The sequence below is a fragment of the Python bivittatus genome, unplaced genomic scaffold (assembly GCF_059951505.1).
Source record: "Python bivittatus isolate LINGU-HERP-01145 unplaced genomic scaffold, Pbiv_v1 ctg000980_np1212, whole genome shotgun sequence".
In the NCBI taxonomy this organism is placed as follows: Eukaryota; Metazoa; Chordata; class Lepidosauria; order Squamata; family Pythonidae; genus Python; species Python bivittatus.
Window position 1 is genome coordinate 12,084,700 of NW_028277125.1, and position 20,501 is coordinate 12,105,200.

Genomic DNA, 20,501 nt, shown 5'->3' on the forward strand with positions numbered 1-20,501 from the left:
GTGTCACAACATGATTGCAATGCACTGCATTGCAATGACACATCGAAGTATATAAGGGGTGGAGTTCAAGTTGTGATATTGTAATGCTTGTTTCTTCTTTGCTGCCCTGCTCCTCCTGTATCATTCTCATGGATGCCTACAGACTATAGAGGCCTAGGGGCAGAATGTTCATTTGAACACATTATCCCATGTGTGGGGCCCAGAACAATTTCCACCATTGCCTCCCATTTAAAAAGGCCCTGTCAAAGAGGTTAAGCTAAAAGTATGATGAAGATGCAGATATGGGTCAAGAAATCAAAGTAAGTGATTCACAGTTTTAGATCTTGGAAATAAATATTTCCAGCAACTGTTGCCACCTTGTAGGGTTCTAGATATTCAGATACCCTTCCAGATTCAGCAAGTGCTTATTAATTTTAGATTTATTAGAAGTATATCCCATCTTTCATTCAAGAGCTCAAGGTGCTCATTCCAACTATTTTTTTCACCCAACAACACTGTGGGGATAGAAAGACCTGAAAGAAATTCACTAGCTGGGTTTTCATGATTGAGGCTGAGTTGGATTGGATTGAAGCCTAGATCTCTTTGCTCCTAGTTCAACAATTTAAGCACCAAAGCACCTGGCTGTACATGATTCTGACTGCCAAGCAAAACTTTTCCCAGGAAACTAAAATCTTCAGTCTGGCACTGCTCCAATATTCAGCATTATATTCTTCCACCAGGTAGCACTGTGTGGGGCTTACATGTTATTGATCAGGATCATGGCTTAGAGCTTTTGACTCTGTTGATGCAACTGGATCTTTTCTAGTTTGTATTCTCTTAACCAGGAATCCTAGATTTCATACTGTCATCCACTAAATCTCCTCCACTTCTGAGAAGGGAATTAATAGGAGCCATGAGAACTGGAGACCTTTGGATTCAAAACCTTGTTCTGCAACAAAACTAACTAGAACACATTAAGTCCATCACATGTTCTACCTCATAACCTAATAGTACTCAAAGTTATATAATAGTTCCATAAATTTCTAGAAAGCTAGACTACAAATATAATAGATCAGTAACGATAATAGTATGTGGGAAAGATCTTGGGAAACAGAGCAAAGAGATGCTGCCTACAGAATGGTCACATAAGAGACAGCATAGCTCTCAGCTGGATAGTGGGTAGGGCAAGAGGCTCAGAAAGGACCCTCCCTAGTTTCTTGGGCTGTAAAGGAGACAGTGGGAGAATTGTACTTTCAGACTTGCAAGATTCTCTTAATGTAGCTTTACAATAAAGTAGAATTAGCTTATCTGGTCATGTTTCTTGTCTGGTCTATGAGGTAAGGCTGAGAGTAAATGAGGCACAATGGACTGATAGTAAGCATGGAATGTAGGATTGTGGTTCTCAAAATCCCTAGCTGCTTTAGAAAACTGAAAGCTGTAATCCATTCCAACAGACCTGGTGGACACCAAGTTAGAGAAAGCTGCTCTAAAAGATAAGAAACTGAATCACTGTGATTTGAGGATAGACCTTTTGCATTGAATTTAATGTTTATCTGGCATTTTTACATAAAATGATTTATTTAAATGATTAAATAATATCTGCATTTGCAATTGTTCCTGTCTTCCTTTTCAGTACTCTGAAGCTCTGGAGAAACACTCATGATGAGAATGGAGCAGATTCAAGGGATATGAGTCTTGCCCACCCCAATGAAATCAAGTTGTGTTCTGAATTACTACATTCTGCCTTAGGACCTGGGGTTTGGCCAAATCCAGTACATTAGTTACCAGTTTTCCATTTTTATATTCGCAAGAAATGTCCTTTAAGTATGGTCACTGATACCACATCCTCTATTCTTCTTGCTATATTTTATGCTACTGTAAGCTTATTGAAAAATGTTACCTGAAGAATTAGGTGCCTGAAGTAATAATATTCCAAAAGACTGCAGTTAATGAAGCATGATTTCTTACTTACTTGAGTTGAATTAATCCATTTCAGACATTAAACTTCACACTTCTGTGTGGTTGCATGGATTCTTGGATTCATATTCGATTTATTGGGGGGGGGGAGCTCTTTTTGATTTAATCTAAATGGTTTGTCAGCTGCTCATAACCCCTGGAAAACAGAAGTAGCTTGCTTTGTTAATTCATCTGAAATTGGTTGAATTTTTGTGTTTCAGGTTTAGCAGCAAAATAACAACAGGCCCCATAACCATGTAACCCTAAGGAAGAGAGAGAGAGAATCGGGAGGCAATGTAACTGAGATCTGATTCCACAAAGTGTGATATTATGGATTATTGTGCAAAGACCAGATAACTTTCTGTGAATTATTATTTCATTAAAGTCACGGGGCAAGTATCATCCAGGTTCATAAAGGAGAGGTTATTCTGCCATTAGGAAGAAAAAGGGTATCCTGTTTGCTGATTGGCTTGGTAGCAACATTCTCCCAAAGAAATAACAGGAAAAACACTATGAGTTGGGCAACTGTTTCTGAGAAACAGAATGTGTTGTTGATGCACTCACAAAATAAATTCCATTGGAAACTTGCTTATTCACAGAATAGATACCATAATGGCCTTGGTCATTCTCAAAACACTCTTCACTCTTTTTACCAATGGGATCTCTGCGGGGCGCGGGTCAAATATATTTCTGCAAATAAATATGAATGCTAGAATTTTCTGCTCTGGTATGCAGTATATTTCTGTTTGATCGTTTGATTGTTTTAGAGTTATGTTTTAGAGTTACTGGTTTTATTGCTGTTGTGAACTCCCCAGATTTGTTTAAGATGGGCAGCCATACAAATCTTTTAAAATAAATAAATAATGCCAGCTTTAAAAAAAATAAAGAAACTTTTTAAAAGTCAGGTGGGACAGACACCTTTATGGGTCCCACAGAAGCTATCTAGAGGTATATTGTTCCCATGGACATTATGTTGCCTACTACTGACCTAAGACTTTAAAACAGACCCAGAAGGATCTTGGAGTATTTATATATTTATTGGATTTGTCAGGTTGACTAACTGTCAAAGGACTCAAGGCAATTTACAAGGCAAGTTAAAACCACAATATAACAATAAAAGAATAAAATAGCAAACACTTGTCCAAGGAATACAGAAATGAAAATAGTATTAGCATCCTACAGAGTTCATAAAGCCTTTTCAGCCTTCATGAAGGATGGCATGGTCAGGGCTATGTGGACCTTCGAAGGAATGCTAGGACGGGAGCAGTGACACTGAAGGCTCACCTCCAAGGTGAACAACTCATCCCCTAAGGCTCAGTGTTTCAATCTACAGTAATTTCAAACTCTTTCACAAAATTTCAGCTCAGACTACTGGCAGGAAGTCTGCTGGTTAGGAATGAAAGATAAGAGAAAAAAGGTTGGTAAAAGAAGACTAATTCCACTTTTCTTCCTTTTCTTCCTTTTTCTTTTACTGTGATCTGAGTATGCAACTTCCAATAAATTATTCCAGAGGAGGTAGCCTTCTGTAGAAAAAGGGTTCCCCATCACCTCAAAAGTTATATGCAATTCCATATTACTAAAATAAAGTGAGCAAAATAAAATAAGCAGAGGAAAAAGGGTATCACTCCAGGAAATAGGAACTTTGAAAAATTAAAATGCATATGATCTGCACTCTATAGTAATAAAAGTGAAGGAGCACAATGGGGGAAAAAAGGTATTAAGAGTGAACATAAAGAAGACCAAACTAATAGCAATAGATACAGCACTAGTCTTAGCACTGACAATGAAGATATTGAAGTATGGAATAGCTTCTGTCCTTTAGGACCAACTACCAACAACAAAGGAACGAGCAGTCAAGAAATATGCCATCACTTGGTAGCAATGAAGGCCTTGGAAAGGATATTCTGATGCTGCGGTGTGTCTATACCTACAAAAACCACAGTGGTACAGATAAAGGCTTTTCCTGTGAAACTCAGATGCTTCAGCTGATCCAGAATGGAGCCGCATGGGCAATAGCAGGTGTACCATAACACAGCTACTGTGTGAGCTGCACTGGCCCCCAGTAGGTTTCCAGGTGCAATTCAAGGTATCGTTGTCATCTTTAAAATCCTACATGGCACAGGGCCAGGGTACTTGTGGGACCACCTATTCCTGATTATTTCTGGCTGTTTCTACTAGATCTGGCAGGATAGGTATGTTCCACAGCCCCCCAGTGAAACAATTTCACACGGTGGGCCCTTGGGAGTGTGCCTTCTCTGTTATGGTGCCTGATTTATGGAACATCCTCCCCCCGGAGCTGGGGATTGTTCCGACCTTACTGGCCTTCAAGAAAGCAGTGAAGACATAGCTTTTCCTCCAGGTACTGGGGGTAGGATGTTGATGGAGCTGGAAGAGCATGGCTGCTCTTTAGATGTGAGCATCTGGGAGGATCTCAACATTGCCTTTAATGTTTTTTGGATAATTACATTGTGTTTTTATTCTTGTTTGCAGTCCAGAGTTCCCTTTGGTAAATGGACAGATATATGTTTGTTAAATAAATCAACTGATCACTCTTAGGAAGAAAGAATAAACATGCAGAGTTGGAAAAGTGTGCCCAAGCAAAATTTTAAAAAAATTAAGATAAACTTGTTCATCCTAAGAAACTGGATTAGATTTAAGCAACAACTGCTTAAAGGTACAAAAGGAGCAAGTGTAATATCTTTAAAGATATTAATATGAATGAAAAATTTAAGAGGGGAAGGGAAAGGAAAGAAGAAGGAAAAGAAAGAGGGAGAAATTCTTAAGGGGAAAATATCAATGTAAAATATTGCCCCCCTCCCCCCAAAAAATCGCAGTTCAGGACACAAAAGCCACTAGGCTTCAGAGAGAAGGTAATTTAGTGAGAACTATGAAAAATCTACAGAAATAAAAAGAAAGCTCTTCAGATCTCTCGATCAGGCATTTTCAGAGCTGTCTGCTTCACCAATCCCCAAATGCAAAGACTTATAGATCGACAACACAGACCATAAACTGGAGTCCCTTGAGAGAAGAGGAGAAATAATACAAATACTGTATTTGCATGAAGAGGCACATGCCATTGTCAGTTTTGCCCCTTCTGGTTTTTCATTCTTTTTAACATTAAATTTATTTCATTCTTTTTCTGCATTGTTGGAGAAAAATCTGCAATATACACAATCTGCAGATTGTGTTACCATAGGGCACACAACAGATTAGATGAAACCAAAATGGCATGGCAGTTGGGTAGGTTTTGGTTCAAGATATTATAGGAATCTAGCCAGGTTGTATGAACCAAGGATATTCAGCAACAATACGTTTGGTTGGTTGGCTGGCTGGTTGGCTGGTTTGGGCTTAATGCGTCATGTGGATGCAGAAGTTGTTTCTTACAAAGTTTCCTTACGTATTTTTGCAGATATTTTTATTCACTGCAGTTTGTTTACACTACTTTCACAAACATATGTATTTTTGTAGATTTCTCTGATGTACACACTTTGTACACAGATTTGCAGAAAGGTCCCGCAAATGTCTTTTTCTCCATACAATTCATACTCAGACTGGCAGACTACCTTACAGAATTTGGAGAACTTCTAACCACGTCTAATGATAATTTTATTTAAGTGCGTATATTGCCTTTATGTGAACACCTGAATATATCTTTATGCATGATATATAATCCTATGTTTGTTGTTATATGGAATTAATTTTGACTGATATATGCATTTTCTGTAGCTTTATTTATAAGTAAATCTAATACTTCCATACTACATAATTTTAAATGAATCTAATTTTATTTATTTATCATATATTTATCAAGTTTATATGGCTGCCAATCTCACCCAAAATGACTCTTGAATACCACATTCAAGAAGGAAAAAGGATTCAGTACTACATGATTACTATTTTGCCAACAAATTTAAAAAAGATAACATTTCATGCACGTTATATACAATTATACTTTTAACTAGTATAATACAGAATAAACTCACTCAGAAATCATTTACTGCAAATGCATACTGTATTCATCTTTTCAATGAGACAACAATACATAACATATGGCACATATATTATCATAATACATTGTGTTTTTCTTCCTGCTAATACACTAGGTTCAAAAAATCCTGAAGTGAAGTCTTTTCCCTTTTCCTTCTATGCAAGAGGTATAAAGCTTCCATTGCTTGATATGACACCACAAATCACAACATTTCACACATGACTTGATCCATATCTAGGATATAACCATCCTTGGGCAAATTATATCTGATTAGCATTTCGATTAGTATTTAGATGGGAATCCCAGGGCTATGGGCTAGACTTGGAAATGGGGAAAAAACAGGAGAAGGGAGAACGTCATCGTAGTAAAAAAAGAAAAAAGCCTACATGGATGTGTCCATGAAGTCACCAAGAGTTGAACTAGAATTACTGTATCTTCATACTTAGACATATTCAGTTTAGCTTATACCAGTATGTACTATGTAAAGCAATCATTGAAAATACGTTGGGAATTATAGCATGTAAGTTCCAGGGGCACATGATAAACAATGTATTGAATGCAACCATTCACCAGATTTCTTCTTTAAAAAAGAATAGGCTTACTCTTTACTAGAAAAGTTCAGTAAAGATAGCATTTATCTGGATAGGTTGTATATATAAGGACAGCCTATTAGAGCTAGTTGTCTTTAAATAAACCAGCATTAGGAAAAAATGCATAGGAAAAAAGAATATAATCTATGTGCTTGCATGCAAATAATGTTATGGGTAAGTATATATATTGGATTCTCATTCTGAATATATCATGGAAATATGTGCCCTAAGTTTGAACAGAAGCAAATTATTGCTAGTCTTTAAAACACTGATTCACCTAAAAAAACGCCTGGGTGGAATATTAAGTTATTTTATTTATATATTTATCTGCTCCCTTTCAAAACAAAAATTGTCCCAGAGTCACAAGAGAAAAATGTACAGGATGTCATGATTTTATGAATTTTCCCATAATTTCTCTTGAGAGTGTTAGCATCTAGAAAATAACCCACAGAAAGATATTCTGACAAAGGAGCAGGATAACTGTCTCCAAATATTCAGAAGAGCCTCTCAAAATAGAGTCTAAGAAATGGAGCTTTTAAAATAGATTGCGGCAAAACAGATTTTGAAGTTGCCATAGCAGTTATATTTCAAAAGGAAAAAAAAAAGGGGGGGGGGTTTGAAAAGCCTGACCTTTGAATTCTGAAAGGCTTTTACAGGAAAACTTGGAGAAACAAAAACCCTATTCCTCCTATTTTCTCTTTTGGCACCCAGAAGATAGAGTTTGAATGCTGAAAATGCATTCCTAGGAACATAGCAAAGTCAATCTTAATTGTAATATGTAGGAAATGGTATCAGTCAAGACATCTAAACTTTCCCTTTTTAAACTAAGAAACAAAAACGTTTTGGATGACATTATTATGAATAGTGACAGTTCCTCCTATTTAAACTTCCTTTTTTAAAAAAAATAATGACTAAATCTCACTAATAGCTAAAAAGATATATGGGAGAAACTTGTTAAAATAAAATCCTTTCTAAGCAGTGGAATATAAAAATAAACAGTTTAAAAAATAAACAGCAATGTCAAATGAATTGCTGTGGCACAGAGATGATTAATCTTGATTTTCAGGTGGGAGTAGAAGTAGTGCAGTGGCATTAAGGGATGACTTATTGGGTGTGTGTCTGAAAAATAAAAGACTAGATGGCAGCTGCAAGCATGCAGTTGAAACCCTGTTGGTTTTTATGTGTCACTAGACAACCTGTGACCCGTCATTGTTTCAGAGATATTTCCTTACCTAAACAAAGAAACAGAATGACCAAGGGCAAAAAAGCAGTGGCAGTGTGAGCGACTTATGACTTGCTGCCAGTGTCCCCATTGACTTTGCTCGTGGGAAGTTGGCTGGAAGCATCAGAAATCCATCCTTCCTTCCTTCCTTCCTTCCTTCCTTCCTTCCTTCCTTCCTTCCTTCCTTCCTTCCTTCCTTCCTTCCTTCCTTCCTTCCTTCCTTCCTTCCTTCCTCTCTCCCTCTCTCTCCACATATAATGTAGGCTTGCACCATTTGTCCTCCCCTCATAATCTCAGGAGAACCCTGGTGAAACCTCCTCCTTCCTCAGCTGACCCACAGAATTGCCTGCCAATTTGCTGGGGAGAGGAGGAACAAAGGGAGCCACAGAACTGCACTCCTGCTCCCCATTCTGGCATGTCACCAAGGGCCCCTCCCTCCAGGGAGGAAGAAGGCTCACCCATTGACCACCAGCACCCCCCAGCCAGCCCTACCTCACCACCAATCATCCAAGTTGCTCCCTCATCCTTCCCTCAACACCCACCGCCATTAAGAGATTTCAAATTTCGGCCTTGTTTCTAAAACAGCCACTTGCCCCTAGCCTGTCAGGCCTTGCTGCCAGCTGATTGAGTACAGGGGCCAAAGGGAGGTGAGAAAAAGGTCAGAGATATGTCCATGACAATCACGTGACCTGGGCTGACTATGGTGGTGTGGCTGTACAGCAGTATTGAAGCAGCCACAAATTTCCCAAATTTCAATCCCACGCAAGTCATGGACCCCAGATTTTGGCCACATTCTGTAAGTTAGCCTATTTGAGGTACAGTACTGTGCAAAAGTTTTAGGCAGGTATGAAAAAGTGCTGGAAGGTAAGAATGTTTTCAAAAATATATATTGCAATTGTTTGTGTTTATCAATTTACAAAATGCAAAGTGAGCGAACAGAAGAGAAATCCAAATCAAATCAATTTTTGGTGTGACTACCCTTTGCCTTCAAAACAGCATCAGTTCTTACACTTGCACACTTTGTACACTTGTACAAAGTCAGGGATCTTGTAGGATTAGAGTCAGGTGTATGATTAACCAATTATACCAAGCAGGTGCTAATGATCATCAATTTCATATGTAGGTTGAAACACAGTCATTAACTGAAACAGAAAGAGACTTTAAGAGACTTAAAAATGGGTGTAGGAGGCTTAAAACTGGGTGAGGAACAGCCAGACTCTGCTACTAAGGTGAGGTTGTAGAAGACAGTTTAATGTCACAGGTCATACACCATGGCAAGACTGAGCACAGCAACAAGACACAAGGTAGTTAGACTGCATCAGCAAGGTCTCTCCCAGGCAAAAATGTCAAAGCAGACTGGAGTTTCAAGATGTGCTGTTCAAGCTCTTTTGAAGAAGCACAAAGAAATGGGCAACATTGAGGACTGTAGACGCAGTGGTCGGCCAAGTAAACTTAATACAGCAGATGGAAGACACATCATGCTTGCTTCCCTTCAACACTGGAAGATGTCCAGCAGTGCCATCAGCACAGAACTGGCAGAAACCAGTGGAATCAAGGTATACCCATCTACTGTCCAGAGAAGTCTGGCCAGAAGTGGGCTTCATGGAAAAATTGCAGCCAAAAAGCCATACCTCCAACGTGGAAACAAGGCTAAGTGATTCACCTATGCACAAAAACATAGGAACTGGGGTGCCGAAAAATGGCAGCAGGTGCTCTGGACTGATGAGTCAAAATTTGAAATATTTGGCTTGTAGCAGGAGGCAGTTTGTTCACTGAAGGGCTGGAGAGCAGTACAATGTCTGCAGGCAACAGTGTCTGCAGGCGACAGTGAAGCATAGTGGAAGTTCCTTGCAAGTTTAGGGCTGCATTTCTGCAGATGGAGTTGGAATTTGGTCAGGATCAATGGTGTCCTCAATGCTGAGAAATACAGGCAGATACTTATTCATCATGCCATACCATCAGGGAGGCGTGTGATTGGCCCCAAATTTATTCTGCAGCAGGACAACAACTCCAAACATACAGCCAATGTCATTAAGAACTATCTTCAGCATAAAGAAGAACAAGGAGTCCTGGAAGTGATGGTTTGGCCCCCACAGAGCCCTGATCTCAACATCATTGAGTCTGTCTGGGATTACGTGAAGAGACAGAAGGATTTGAGGCAGCCTACATCCACAGGAGATCTGTGGTTAGTTCTCCAAGATGTTTGGAACAACCTACCTGCCGAGTTCCTTCAAAGACTGTGTGCAAATGTACCTAGAAGAATTGATGCTGTTTTGAAGGCAAAGGGTGGTCACACCAAATATTGATTTGATTTGAGTTTCTCTTCTGTTGGCTCACTTTGTGTTTTGTAAATTGATAAACATAAACAATTACAATATATATTTTTGAAAGCATTCTTACCTTACAGCATTTTTTCATACCTGCCTAAAACTTTTGCACAGTGCTGTACCTTGGTACAAAAAATGCACCATTTTGCCCAGCTGAAGGTTACAGACATGAGAGTTTTAATAGCATATAGATATGTGCACCACTGTAAAAAAGGGCAAGGGATTGATAACATGTTGGCAGCCACCATCTTGATTTTTTAAACACCCTCCCATGGATGCCCCTGGTGATACTGTACCAAAAGCAGGAGTCTTGCATCCCAGTTTGGACAAGATTGGACTATTCAAATGTAACTATGTGGCATCAAAAGAAGTAGTATAGATCAAGCTTTGAGTAGTGTGATTTATTGTAGAAAAATGTAGCCAAGAGACTTTCTTTTCAGACACTGTTTATTGTTCCCTATTAGGATGGGTGTGTATGTGTTTGTGTGTACACACACACACACACACACACAGATCATGATTTTATTTTCCAGAACTCCATATAGTGCAGATACAAAACAGACTCTGTATTTTCCAAATCTTATTGCACTATGTCTACACGTGGCAAATACATTATGAAACTACTTCCAGTTTCTCATATTCTGCAAAGAGTAGGGAGTGTATAAAGTCATCTAGGGAGGGCAACATATCTCCTTTTGTGAAATATTTGGCTGTGGCTTCCCAGAGTGTCATAGTGGTGTATCTTGAGATAGATGAAAATACAGGTGGTCCTCACTTAATGACCACTCATTCAGCAACCATTTGAACTTACGATGGTGCTGAACAAGTGGTATGTATGATCAGTCCTCAAAGTTCCTGCTGTCTCAGCGTCCCCATGGTCACATGATCACCATTTGTGACCATGTTTGCTGGCTTCTTACAAGCAAAATCAATGGGGAAGCCGGCAGGAGGTTGCAAATGGTGACCACATGATGTCCTTGCTTAATGACCCATGGTGATTCAATTAATAATGGCAACCAGAAGTGCTGGAATTTCTATCACTAAGTGGTGCAATCATGTGACATTGCGCTTTATGACCGCGTCACTTACTGATGGAAATTCCAGTCTTAATTACCTTCATTAAATGATGACTACCTGTACAGGTTCTCTCGAGCATAGGACAAATGTACCTAGTCAAATAAATTTAAAATCTTCTCAAGCTCTAATTAGTTATTGATTCAAATTGTAGAACCCAGAGATTGTCAGAGGAGAAAATATAGACATTTTTGGATTGTTGTTATGTTTACTCCAGCATAATTTGCCATTTATTGTGAATTGCAGTTTCAGTGAACTGTTAGGTAATTAGCCCTCACTCATTTTACTAATTATTTACATATATGTCTTTGGACTTAAGGAAAGATTGCTCTCATATGACCAAAGACTGCTTCACCCCCAGTTACTAGTGAATTTTTCTTTTGAAGTATCCTGTGGGGCTTCAGAGACAAAGGTATGTTGGGGAGGAGGAGCACACATAAATAAGTAAACAAACAAATAAATATTACTGAATACAAACCATACTCCTATTTCTGAATTTATATACTTGGATCCAGGTCTACATTGAAGATTCAACATGCACTGTGACAAGGATATGGTAAATGAGGTTAATTTCTACATGTAACAGTTGTTGTGCATTCCTAAAATAGACCTTTCCAGATCTATCTGCCAACATCTCGCTTAACTTTAATTAGCACAATCAATTACGAAAAATGTCAAGCATTGAGGCTTCCAATATAGAAGAACCCAGATCAGTTACACATATGCACTGAAACCCCAATCAAGCTTAGATCAGTGCATGGGATCTGGCATAAAACATCTGTTGCATTATTTGAAGGTTTCATTTATGAAAGCTATATGGAGCACACCAAAGCTCCTGTGTCTTTTACACATCTGGATAAAGGCCACTATAGCTGAAAGGAAATCCTGCAAAGCAGATGGGCTAGCATTGCAGCATTTGTTTTATGGAATGGAAAAAGCAACTTTTTTTTTTCCAGTTGTGGGGCTTGAAAGTTTATTTCAAAGTTCATAGGTTCCCCAAGATTCTTTCTTGTTTTTGCTTTAGCAAAGCCAACCTCACTGGCATATAAATTAATGGCTCAGTCGAAGTAACTTTTGTGCTTCTGAAATGTAAATTTGAGACTAATGAATTAATGGTCTTATTTAAGGGATTTAATTTCCTCCCCGGCCAACATAGACTTTTCCGTTATAGGGTGCCAAATAAATAGTGATTCATTAATGCAGCAAGCTGACAATGGCACCTTCGTTTACAGAACACTCAGAGACAGAAATGTAACTTGGCAGAATCTCCCGCCATAAAGTGGACAATAATTAGCATGGCTGAACAGAATTCACACATGCTCACAAAGGTCTCAAAGTGCTTGAATTCCAATTTGGCTTAATAACCTAAATATTTAAATCTGCTGTCTTTGTTTATTCAAGGTTTCAGTCAGAATCCTCCTGGCATGCACAGAAAAATAAGTACTTGCAGTTGTTTCTTTGCCAAGACACAACATCAGTTGTAACAAATTGAAGAAATGAAGATTCCATAAAGGATATGCAATAACTCTGCTGTTGAGAATGGTCAGGTATTTATTCCAGATGATTACTAAGAGGAAATGCCCTGTATTATTTCTCTTTATAGTTAGTGCTAGCAGCTAGAGTATAAAGGGTAGGTGTGGCTTCAGACATCCTCCAATGAGAGGTATTCAAAACCACTAACAAAGGTGAAAAAAATAAATTAAAAAGGAACCTGGTTAACATTCTAAAATGAAACACAGCATAAGAAGAAGAGAGCCAGTTTGATATAATGATTAAGGCAGCAGACTAGAAACCGGGAGACTGTGAGTTCTAGTCCCACCTTAGGCACAAAGTCAGCTGGGTGACCTTGGGCCAGTCACTCTTTCTCAGCCCTAGGAAGGTGGCAATGGCAACCCACTTCTGTTATCTTGTCAAGAAAACTGCAGGGACTAGTCCTGGCAGTCTCCAGGAGTCAAGAGGAGGAGGAGGAGGAGGAGGAGGACCAAAGTGAACCAAATCTCTACACTGTAAATGGCAGTAATCTGTTGGAAAAGAAATGTCTTCAAATGCCAATGTAATGAAACACAGAGAAGGGTGCAAGTCAGGTTTGTAAACATCAGCTCCCAGATTTCTCCTCAACGGCCATGCTGGCTGGGAAATTATGGGACTTGAAGTCTCCATGTCTGGAAGTGGCCATGGTTGAAAACACTGCTTTAGAGGCAGAAAATTGCCTGTGACTGTGAGTAGGCCTGTAGACAGTAATAATAATCTGAACTCCTATAAGGCAACTTATTATGTTTGTACAGGCATTCTTACAAAAGTGTCATTTGCTTCTTCTTCCCTATTTAAGACAATCTATCCCTATCTATTTGTTAAGTTCAAAATAGCATTTTTTTCTATCATTCCCAACAAACAGTACAGATTATTGCTTCTTCTATTAATATAGTTCAGAAGGAACCTTTTTTATAACAATCCTGCATGGTTCCCGCATTATTATCTTGCACCTGCTGCTACTGAGACCTGTCTCCATTGTGTTCTGAAGAAAATGGTGGATGGATACATCAAAACAGATAGTCCCACCTTTTCCGCTTCTCATTACACAATAATACTGCTGCAAGATTTTATTTTTCCTCCTTTATCTTTCTTATGCAAATGCCTGTTGCCCTCAATCAAAGGGGGAAATTGTCCTCTTATTAGGGTTGTTCCTTTCTTAAAGTTTAACCATTCCAGATTTCAGAAGTGAGTTTTCCTTTTCTGTTTTGTCTGAGAAATATTATCTTGAGGATCTGATACCCCATTATTTAATATCATGGTATATTAAATTTACCATGGTATTTATATGTGCCTTAGCATTCCATAAGCATTTCAGAGGTTAAATATTTAACTTAGGAAACATTTATCACTTTCAACCCTTGAAACTTTTGGAAATGTCCAGAAGAATTATAGAATGCCAATTAAATTTGGATCCTATCAAACCTACATTAGAAACATCATATAAGAAGATACGTACCTTTGTAATCTCAGTTGCTAGTTGCTGAACAGAAGGAGATGCTATGGAGTATAAAATGCCTTTTCCTTTTATTGGATCATGGAGACTCACATATGCCACTGCGTTCTTCTGGAGAACTTTCCTGAGGTTCTAAAACACAAACATGATTAATAAGCCAGATCCTAATTAAGACCTGCATTCTTGTTGTAGTCCTTTGAAATGGAGAGAAGGGGGAACACAAGTCGTGTTTTTCCACCTACTTCAATTCCCCGAGTAATATTTAATTCAATTTTCATAGAAAATCATTTTAGGAACTTGAAAGGAAGTCTTTATTTAATTTCTCTCTTGTGGGGTTATAATTCCATTTCTCAAATGAACAAAATGAAAAATTAGGCTGGAAGGAATTAAGAATGACTACAGTTCTAAGCAGCAAATCAAAACATTACATCCACTAAAATAATAGAAAGAATGTTTTGTTTTTTGAAAAAAAAATTGCTTTTGTTCTGCATCAAACTTCAAATATAATAATTAACAAACAAAGTGCTTGATGTTTTTAACCAGGCACCCATACTGTAGACGTGAGTGGCATCATTTCTCCAATGTTGTCATTTTATTATGTTTTTGAAAGCAAAGGCATATGTCAATTATTTCCCATTGCTTACCCAGTAATGAACTGCTTGTTCTACGAAGAGGTTCTTTGCGTTGAGGAAAAGGGGTATAACACAATTATGTTTGATGCAAGGATGATTTGAAGTGGAACTAAAGAAATTTTGCTCTCAGGCAGTTGTAAGAATACTTTTGATACCTGGTCACAACAGTTCTCTCTCTCCCTGTTTTTCACAGCTTATTGTTAACCCGTAATTCAGTTACAAGAGTGAGGCTTTGGTAATGTTTTTACGTTGCTTACACTCAGGCCCAAGAATATCTGCACACTTTCCATGTCACGTCAATGTCAGAGCAGTCCAGCGTTATCGCTGGTGGCATGTCTGTAAAATCCTTCCATTAGAATTTGCAAACCAAGCAGAAACAGCCTGTTTAGTGATTACAGGGGATATTATTAATTTATAAAGTATCCACTTAGAAAAAGCAACCTCTGCCAATAGGGCCAAGGGAAACAACAGTGTTCTGTCCCAGTTCAGTTGCAAATTTTCTTTAAATCCGCACGAAAATTTGTACCTGTGTACAGGTTTACTTTTCACACCTTTTCCTTATGTCCTAATATGGTATATGGGTATATGTTGCTAAGCAAGTTTTTGCATTTTTGTCTACCATGTTCACAAATTGACCCCTTTTACTTTTTGCTTTTAGAATTCCACAAACATGCTAAAAGTGCCAAAGCCAAACTACATCTGTAGTTCATTTTCCATATGATGAGAAAAAGAAAAAAAATGTCCCTGAAAAATGAAACATCTGGGGCTTGATAAATAGTCCAGTCTCAGATTTTATCCCCAGTTGAGTTGAGAAGTAGAAAAATATATTAATTTTCATGCGATGATGTTATTACTAAATAAACATGCAAAGATTGATGTGAGCACTGATTTTATACTTAAAAAAGCTTATTAACTTATATCAGCAGCTCAGAATCCTTTGGATAAGTCCCTGCTTTTTCCATCCCATTTGCCTAATATTACTTGGTGATGCCATGGAGACAGGCTTCATCTAGAGTTCTTCTGTCTTATGGAATTATCTTTCTGCTGAGATACACCAGACCCACAACGCTGATATCTCTGGGGCTTCTTTTAAAGACCCATCTTTTTATTTCCCTCTGCAACTATTTTGTCTTGCTTTTTTTTGTTTTTAATGGAACATTTTTAATTCTGTTTTTATTCTTTTTAAACTTTTTTTTTACTTTGCTTTGATCTTCCTTTGATCTTTTATTTTTATTATTTTGATAAAGAGCTTTGGGATTTTTAAAATAAGAAACAGAAGATACTTTTGAATTGAAAAACTAATACAGAGAATCAGAAGCAGTGTGGCTAAAATAGTAGTTTCTTCTGTGGAACAATGGGACATATACATGATTGATTGATCGATTGACTGATGCAGAACTTGTGCCAATCAGGACTTTCCTATCAGAATATGGGTAGTCCCTGGGTTAAGAAAGCCCATGCTCCATAGTTATGAATGGAGCCTATTGTAGCAAAATTTGAGTTAAATACACAATGATTCAAGTTAAATACACAGTGGTTCAAGTTAATTACACAATACTACTTATACAGTATTATACAATAAAACTGTTCCAGCTTACATACAATTTCGACTTAAGGATTGACCTTGGGAACAGAACTCATTCTTAAACTGGGGACTACCTGTATGTTATGAGTGTTGTATCATAACAGTAAGGGAGGGACTCAGTTTCTATCTTCTTTCAGTGTGTAAACTCTGAACCAAGGCTGGGATGCTAAACATATTTACTGAGAATGTGCCTGAGTCAATTAAGTTTTTTTATGTCCTTACTTAAACTAAATCACCACATTGCTGCTTTAGAGAGGCAGAGTGTGATATTGTGTGATGTATGTATGTATGTATTCTGCTTACAGTATCCCAGTATTCCAACCCAACAGATGGGTATACATCTAACTTGAGTTTTATTATCGTCCATCCACTTTTTCCACTAGGAAACTTCATTGTTTAATCTGACCGACAGGCATGTGCCAATTAGCGACCTACTCAATTGTCCTTATTGCTTATTTATCCAGTACCCTCTAGTCAGTAACTGACTGACAGACTGTCTCATTAACCATTCTTGTACTCTCAGTGGATCCAAGATGTATCTAGAAAATCATTTCAATTTGCTAAATTCAACATTCAGTTGACACAATTTAGTGTCTGTTTGCTATTAAAGAACATTTTAACTGACTACAAATTAGAGGAGGAGCTCTAAAAAGTACTTATGATGAATCACCTGCATTGATATAAACTAATAGCTGTAAATGGTCAGTTTCCCACTTGCATGTCTTTTAATATCTTATTCACTCTTTTTGGTGGTGTTAATTGTCATCTGCCACTGAATAAATTGATGGGTCCAGAAAACTGCCTGCCCTGTTTTACTCAGCTATGTAAATACCTCATTTTTACTATTTGTAGTAACACTTCTTGTCCCAAAAATCTTTACCTAAAAGATGTTGTTTGTTTGCTTGGTTTGAAGAGCATCAGTTTCCCACTGGGGATTTGGGGACTGGAAATCCAATTTTCATTTGCCAGTAATAAAAGATATTCCACCAAAGTCCAGAGGGCATTAATTTTCTCTTTAACATCTAGGATCACTTCTGGAACTTTAAATAGGAGGAGTGGAATTGGTGGTGGCTGACAGAAACAAGGTGAACATATCCATTTGCCTTAATTCGCTTATGTATCTGAATAGGATCATCTCCTTAGATGACACCTCTGTTCAGATGCTCACCTCATAATAACATGATTTAATACATGCTGATTTTGTTTATTTTCTGATTAAGAGAAAACACATGGACACATACATACAAACATAATTAGCTAAAGATTAGGAGTGCTTTCACTATTAATGTCTGAACATTTCTTAAGTAATTTATTTATAAATCATCATCATCACTACCACCATAAGCAGAACCAGGATAGGGTTGCAAAAATTGTCTATTGAAATTTATGTAGAAAATCCAAATTTATTGTTTGCAATATACATACACACATACACACAACTGGAATCACATGCCTGAAAACTTACTGCAAAATGGAGGAACTCAACATTTTGTGGGATTTGAAAATTCAAGCTAATAGGCACTTAGAACATAACATACCAGACATTACTGTTATAGAAAAGAAGGTGAGGTTCACTGAAGTGGCAATATTAATTAATTTTAAACTTACTGGACTTGACACCATTAATTTTGCAAAAGGTGACCCTACTTATAACAGCTTACATTTTTCACCAATACCACCATGACTCTTAGGTTCTTGGCTACGACTCAGATCATTGGAGTCATCACCCAGTTAATTAGATCATGATATTCATTTAGATGATAATCATAATGGCAATTGGCAAAAGCTGCACATCTGGGGAGACTTCAAGTATCATGGCCCCCTCTTTTTCTTCATAGATACCACTGCTTACTCATTCACCCTTCTGGATACAATCACTGAGCATGTAAAACAAGTGGGAGATGTAGCTCAGACTTAGTTTTCATCCTGGTCATTGTCTGCACGTTTAGAGAACATCTCTGAGAAGGAAGAAAACAACACGCTCAGAGAATAACATTTAGCAAGAGGAGACCAGGAAGATCCACAGGACAGGGACTCAGGAAATACTTAATAATTCTAAGCCCTGGTTTTGGATCTGTTGGCAACTCTGGATTCCCTTATATTAAGGAAGAAACCTGTGAACATTCTTACCTCTGCCCATTCATAGGAACCAATCTTGCCAAACATGGTTCCTCCCCATGAGCAAAAAATGATGGTCCGGTCAGGCCTCCAGCCTTTCTTCACCTTCCTCATGAAGACTTGAATAAGTGCAGTCATCATTGCTGTGCCATGAGCCCACTGCTCGCTACTGTAACCATGCAAACCGCCATGGTGGCTGCCAACTATAACATATCTATCTGAAAAACATGCACCAGCAAATGCTTTTACTAATTAAACAGCACAAGCAACAGTCCTTCCAAACCTTGATAGTATGAGTAAGCTTCCCCATTCTTGCCAGCTGTATCACAACTGTTACTTGCCATAGTAGTCAGCTGAGTTCAAGTTTCATTTTTATCTGAAAGAGATCTCAACATATTTGCTTGCAGTCCGAAGCTAACAACATAGTTTATAATGCAGAATGCTTTATAAGGCATCTTCTAAGGAACCTATCTGGAAGGACATAGGGCTGAGCAGTTATTGCAACTAACTAAAATGGATCTAAACTGGCTTCAGTGATTAGATTTCTCTTGCATCATTTTCAGCAAATACTATATTTCTGGAAGTAACCCAGATATCTGAGCTCACTATATCTAAAGTCAGTTGAAACATCTAGTGATCACAGTCTCTTGCTTTCTATTTGCTAAAGGTCTGGAGTAAAAGGTAGTTTCCTTCAAACCAAATGTGACTTCTATCAGAGGACGTACTCAGATATGAAATAGTTAAACTAGATAAGAGTAAACCAAAGCACATAATGTGGAATGTGCTAAGAATATTGTCTACACCAGTGTCTTTCAACCTTGGCAACTTTAAGCTGTGTGGACTTCGACTCCCATAATTATTTTTCAGACAGGTATAAGTGCTTGCTCTGGATAACTATATAGAACAAACCCTAAAAATAATAGATTGTTATATATAGTTTGAAGCTAAGTGCAATCTTCAGTCCAGAATAAGTTGTGTTACTCTGTTCAGTAATGTGGCAAGTGACTTGCAGAAGATAGCACATGGAGAAATAAAGATAAACCTACCAGGAATTGTAGCTCCTTTTAAATACCCAACAATATTGGATATTGTTTTATATGTTGGCTGGGTCTGAACATTCAAAGTCAGAATTTTCCTTTCTCCTAAGAGAAAAAGAAAGTATTTTATTTTGATCCAACTGCAAAGTCTTTAAAAACCCATTCACAACTTTGTCTACCCAAAGATACCTCCTGAATTTCTAAAGCTCACAAGCTTTTGCTTGTTTTCTTGCTTTTTATTTTTTCTTAAAACAATTAATCTACTTTTAATCACCTAAAGTAAGTTATAATAAAATGCATCTATATTAACAAACACCTGAGAAAAAAATAGATTGGGAATGTATTTCTTTATTTAATGAATTTTTGATTTACCACACAATTCAGTGATTACTTCAAAGTTATCAAAACTGTACAAAGGGTGCAATACTCTAAAAATGGAAACATTATGAAAGATTATGAAAGAGATTAAATGCACATGTTACAACAAAGACCTATTAACTCAAGGAATACAATTCATCACCGATGAATGAACAACACCTTTTTATTAAGTAGATCTTTAAGTGTCCACACTATTTCTAAACAGTCAATCCCACATGGTTAAGTTACTGAATGGAGCAGTTCTACTGTTCTGGCACAAATAATTTCAATATCAACAATTTTTTCTGCTTTATCTGTAGTTATAAAACATATTACTAATCAAATTACTGAAGCAATCTCTCCTTATCACACTGTTGGAGGGGCTCAAAATATATCCATTTATCCAGGCCATTTAATGTCTTAATCATTTAATCTAATGATTGATGATTTCTTGTTTTAATGCTATTTTTATGATTATGATTGCCTTATTACATTTTTATAAGCTTCCTAGAGCCGTTCAGGGGGTTGGGCAGCATACACATTTTAAGCAAACAAACATACAAATGAATAAATGTCAGGAGCAGAGACCTAACCAAACTACTATATCATTCTATAGAAAATAATATTGAATAAATTCTTGGGCTGGTATA

General features: G+C 37.5%; 1 protein-coding gene across 2 annotated transcripts in view; it reads right to left on the reverse strand.

Moving 5' to 3' along the window:
- NAALADL2 (N-acetylated alpha-linked acidic dipeptidase like 2) overlaps positions 1-20,501 on the reverse strand; it is a 774,686-nt gene that overhangs the window by 158,412 nt on the left and 595,773 nt on the right. For both annotated transcript variants that reach the window (XM_088131936.1, XM_088131935.1), the window contains 3 exons: positions 19,504-19,599; positions 18,470-18,675; positions 14,126-14,254 (listed from right to left, as the gene is read on the reverse strand). In XM_088131936.1, coding sequence (XP_087988062.1) covers positions 14,126-14,254; positions 18,470-18,675; positions 19,504-19,599 — 431 coding nt within the window. The remainder of the gene's footprint in view (positions 1-14,125; positions 14,255-18,469; positions 18,676-19,503; positions 19,600-20,501) is intronic.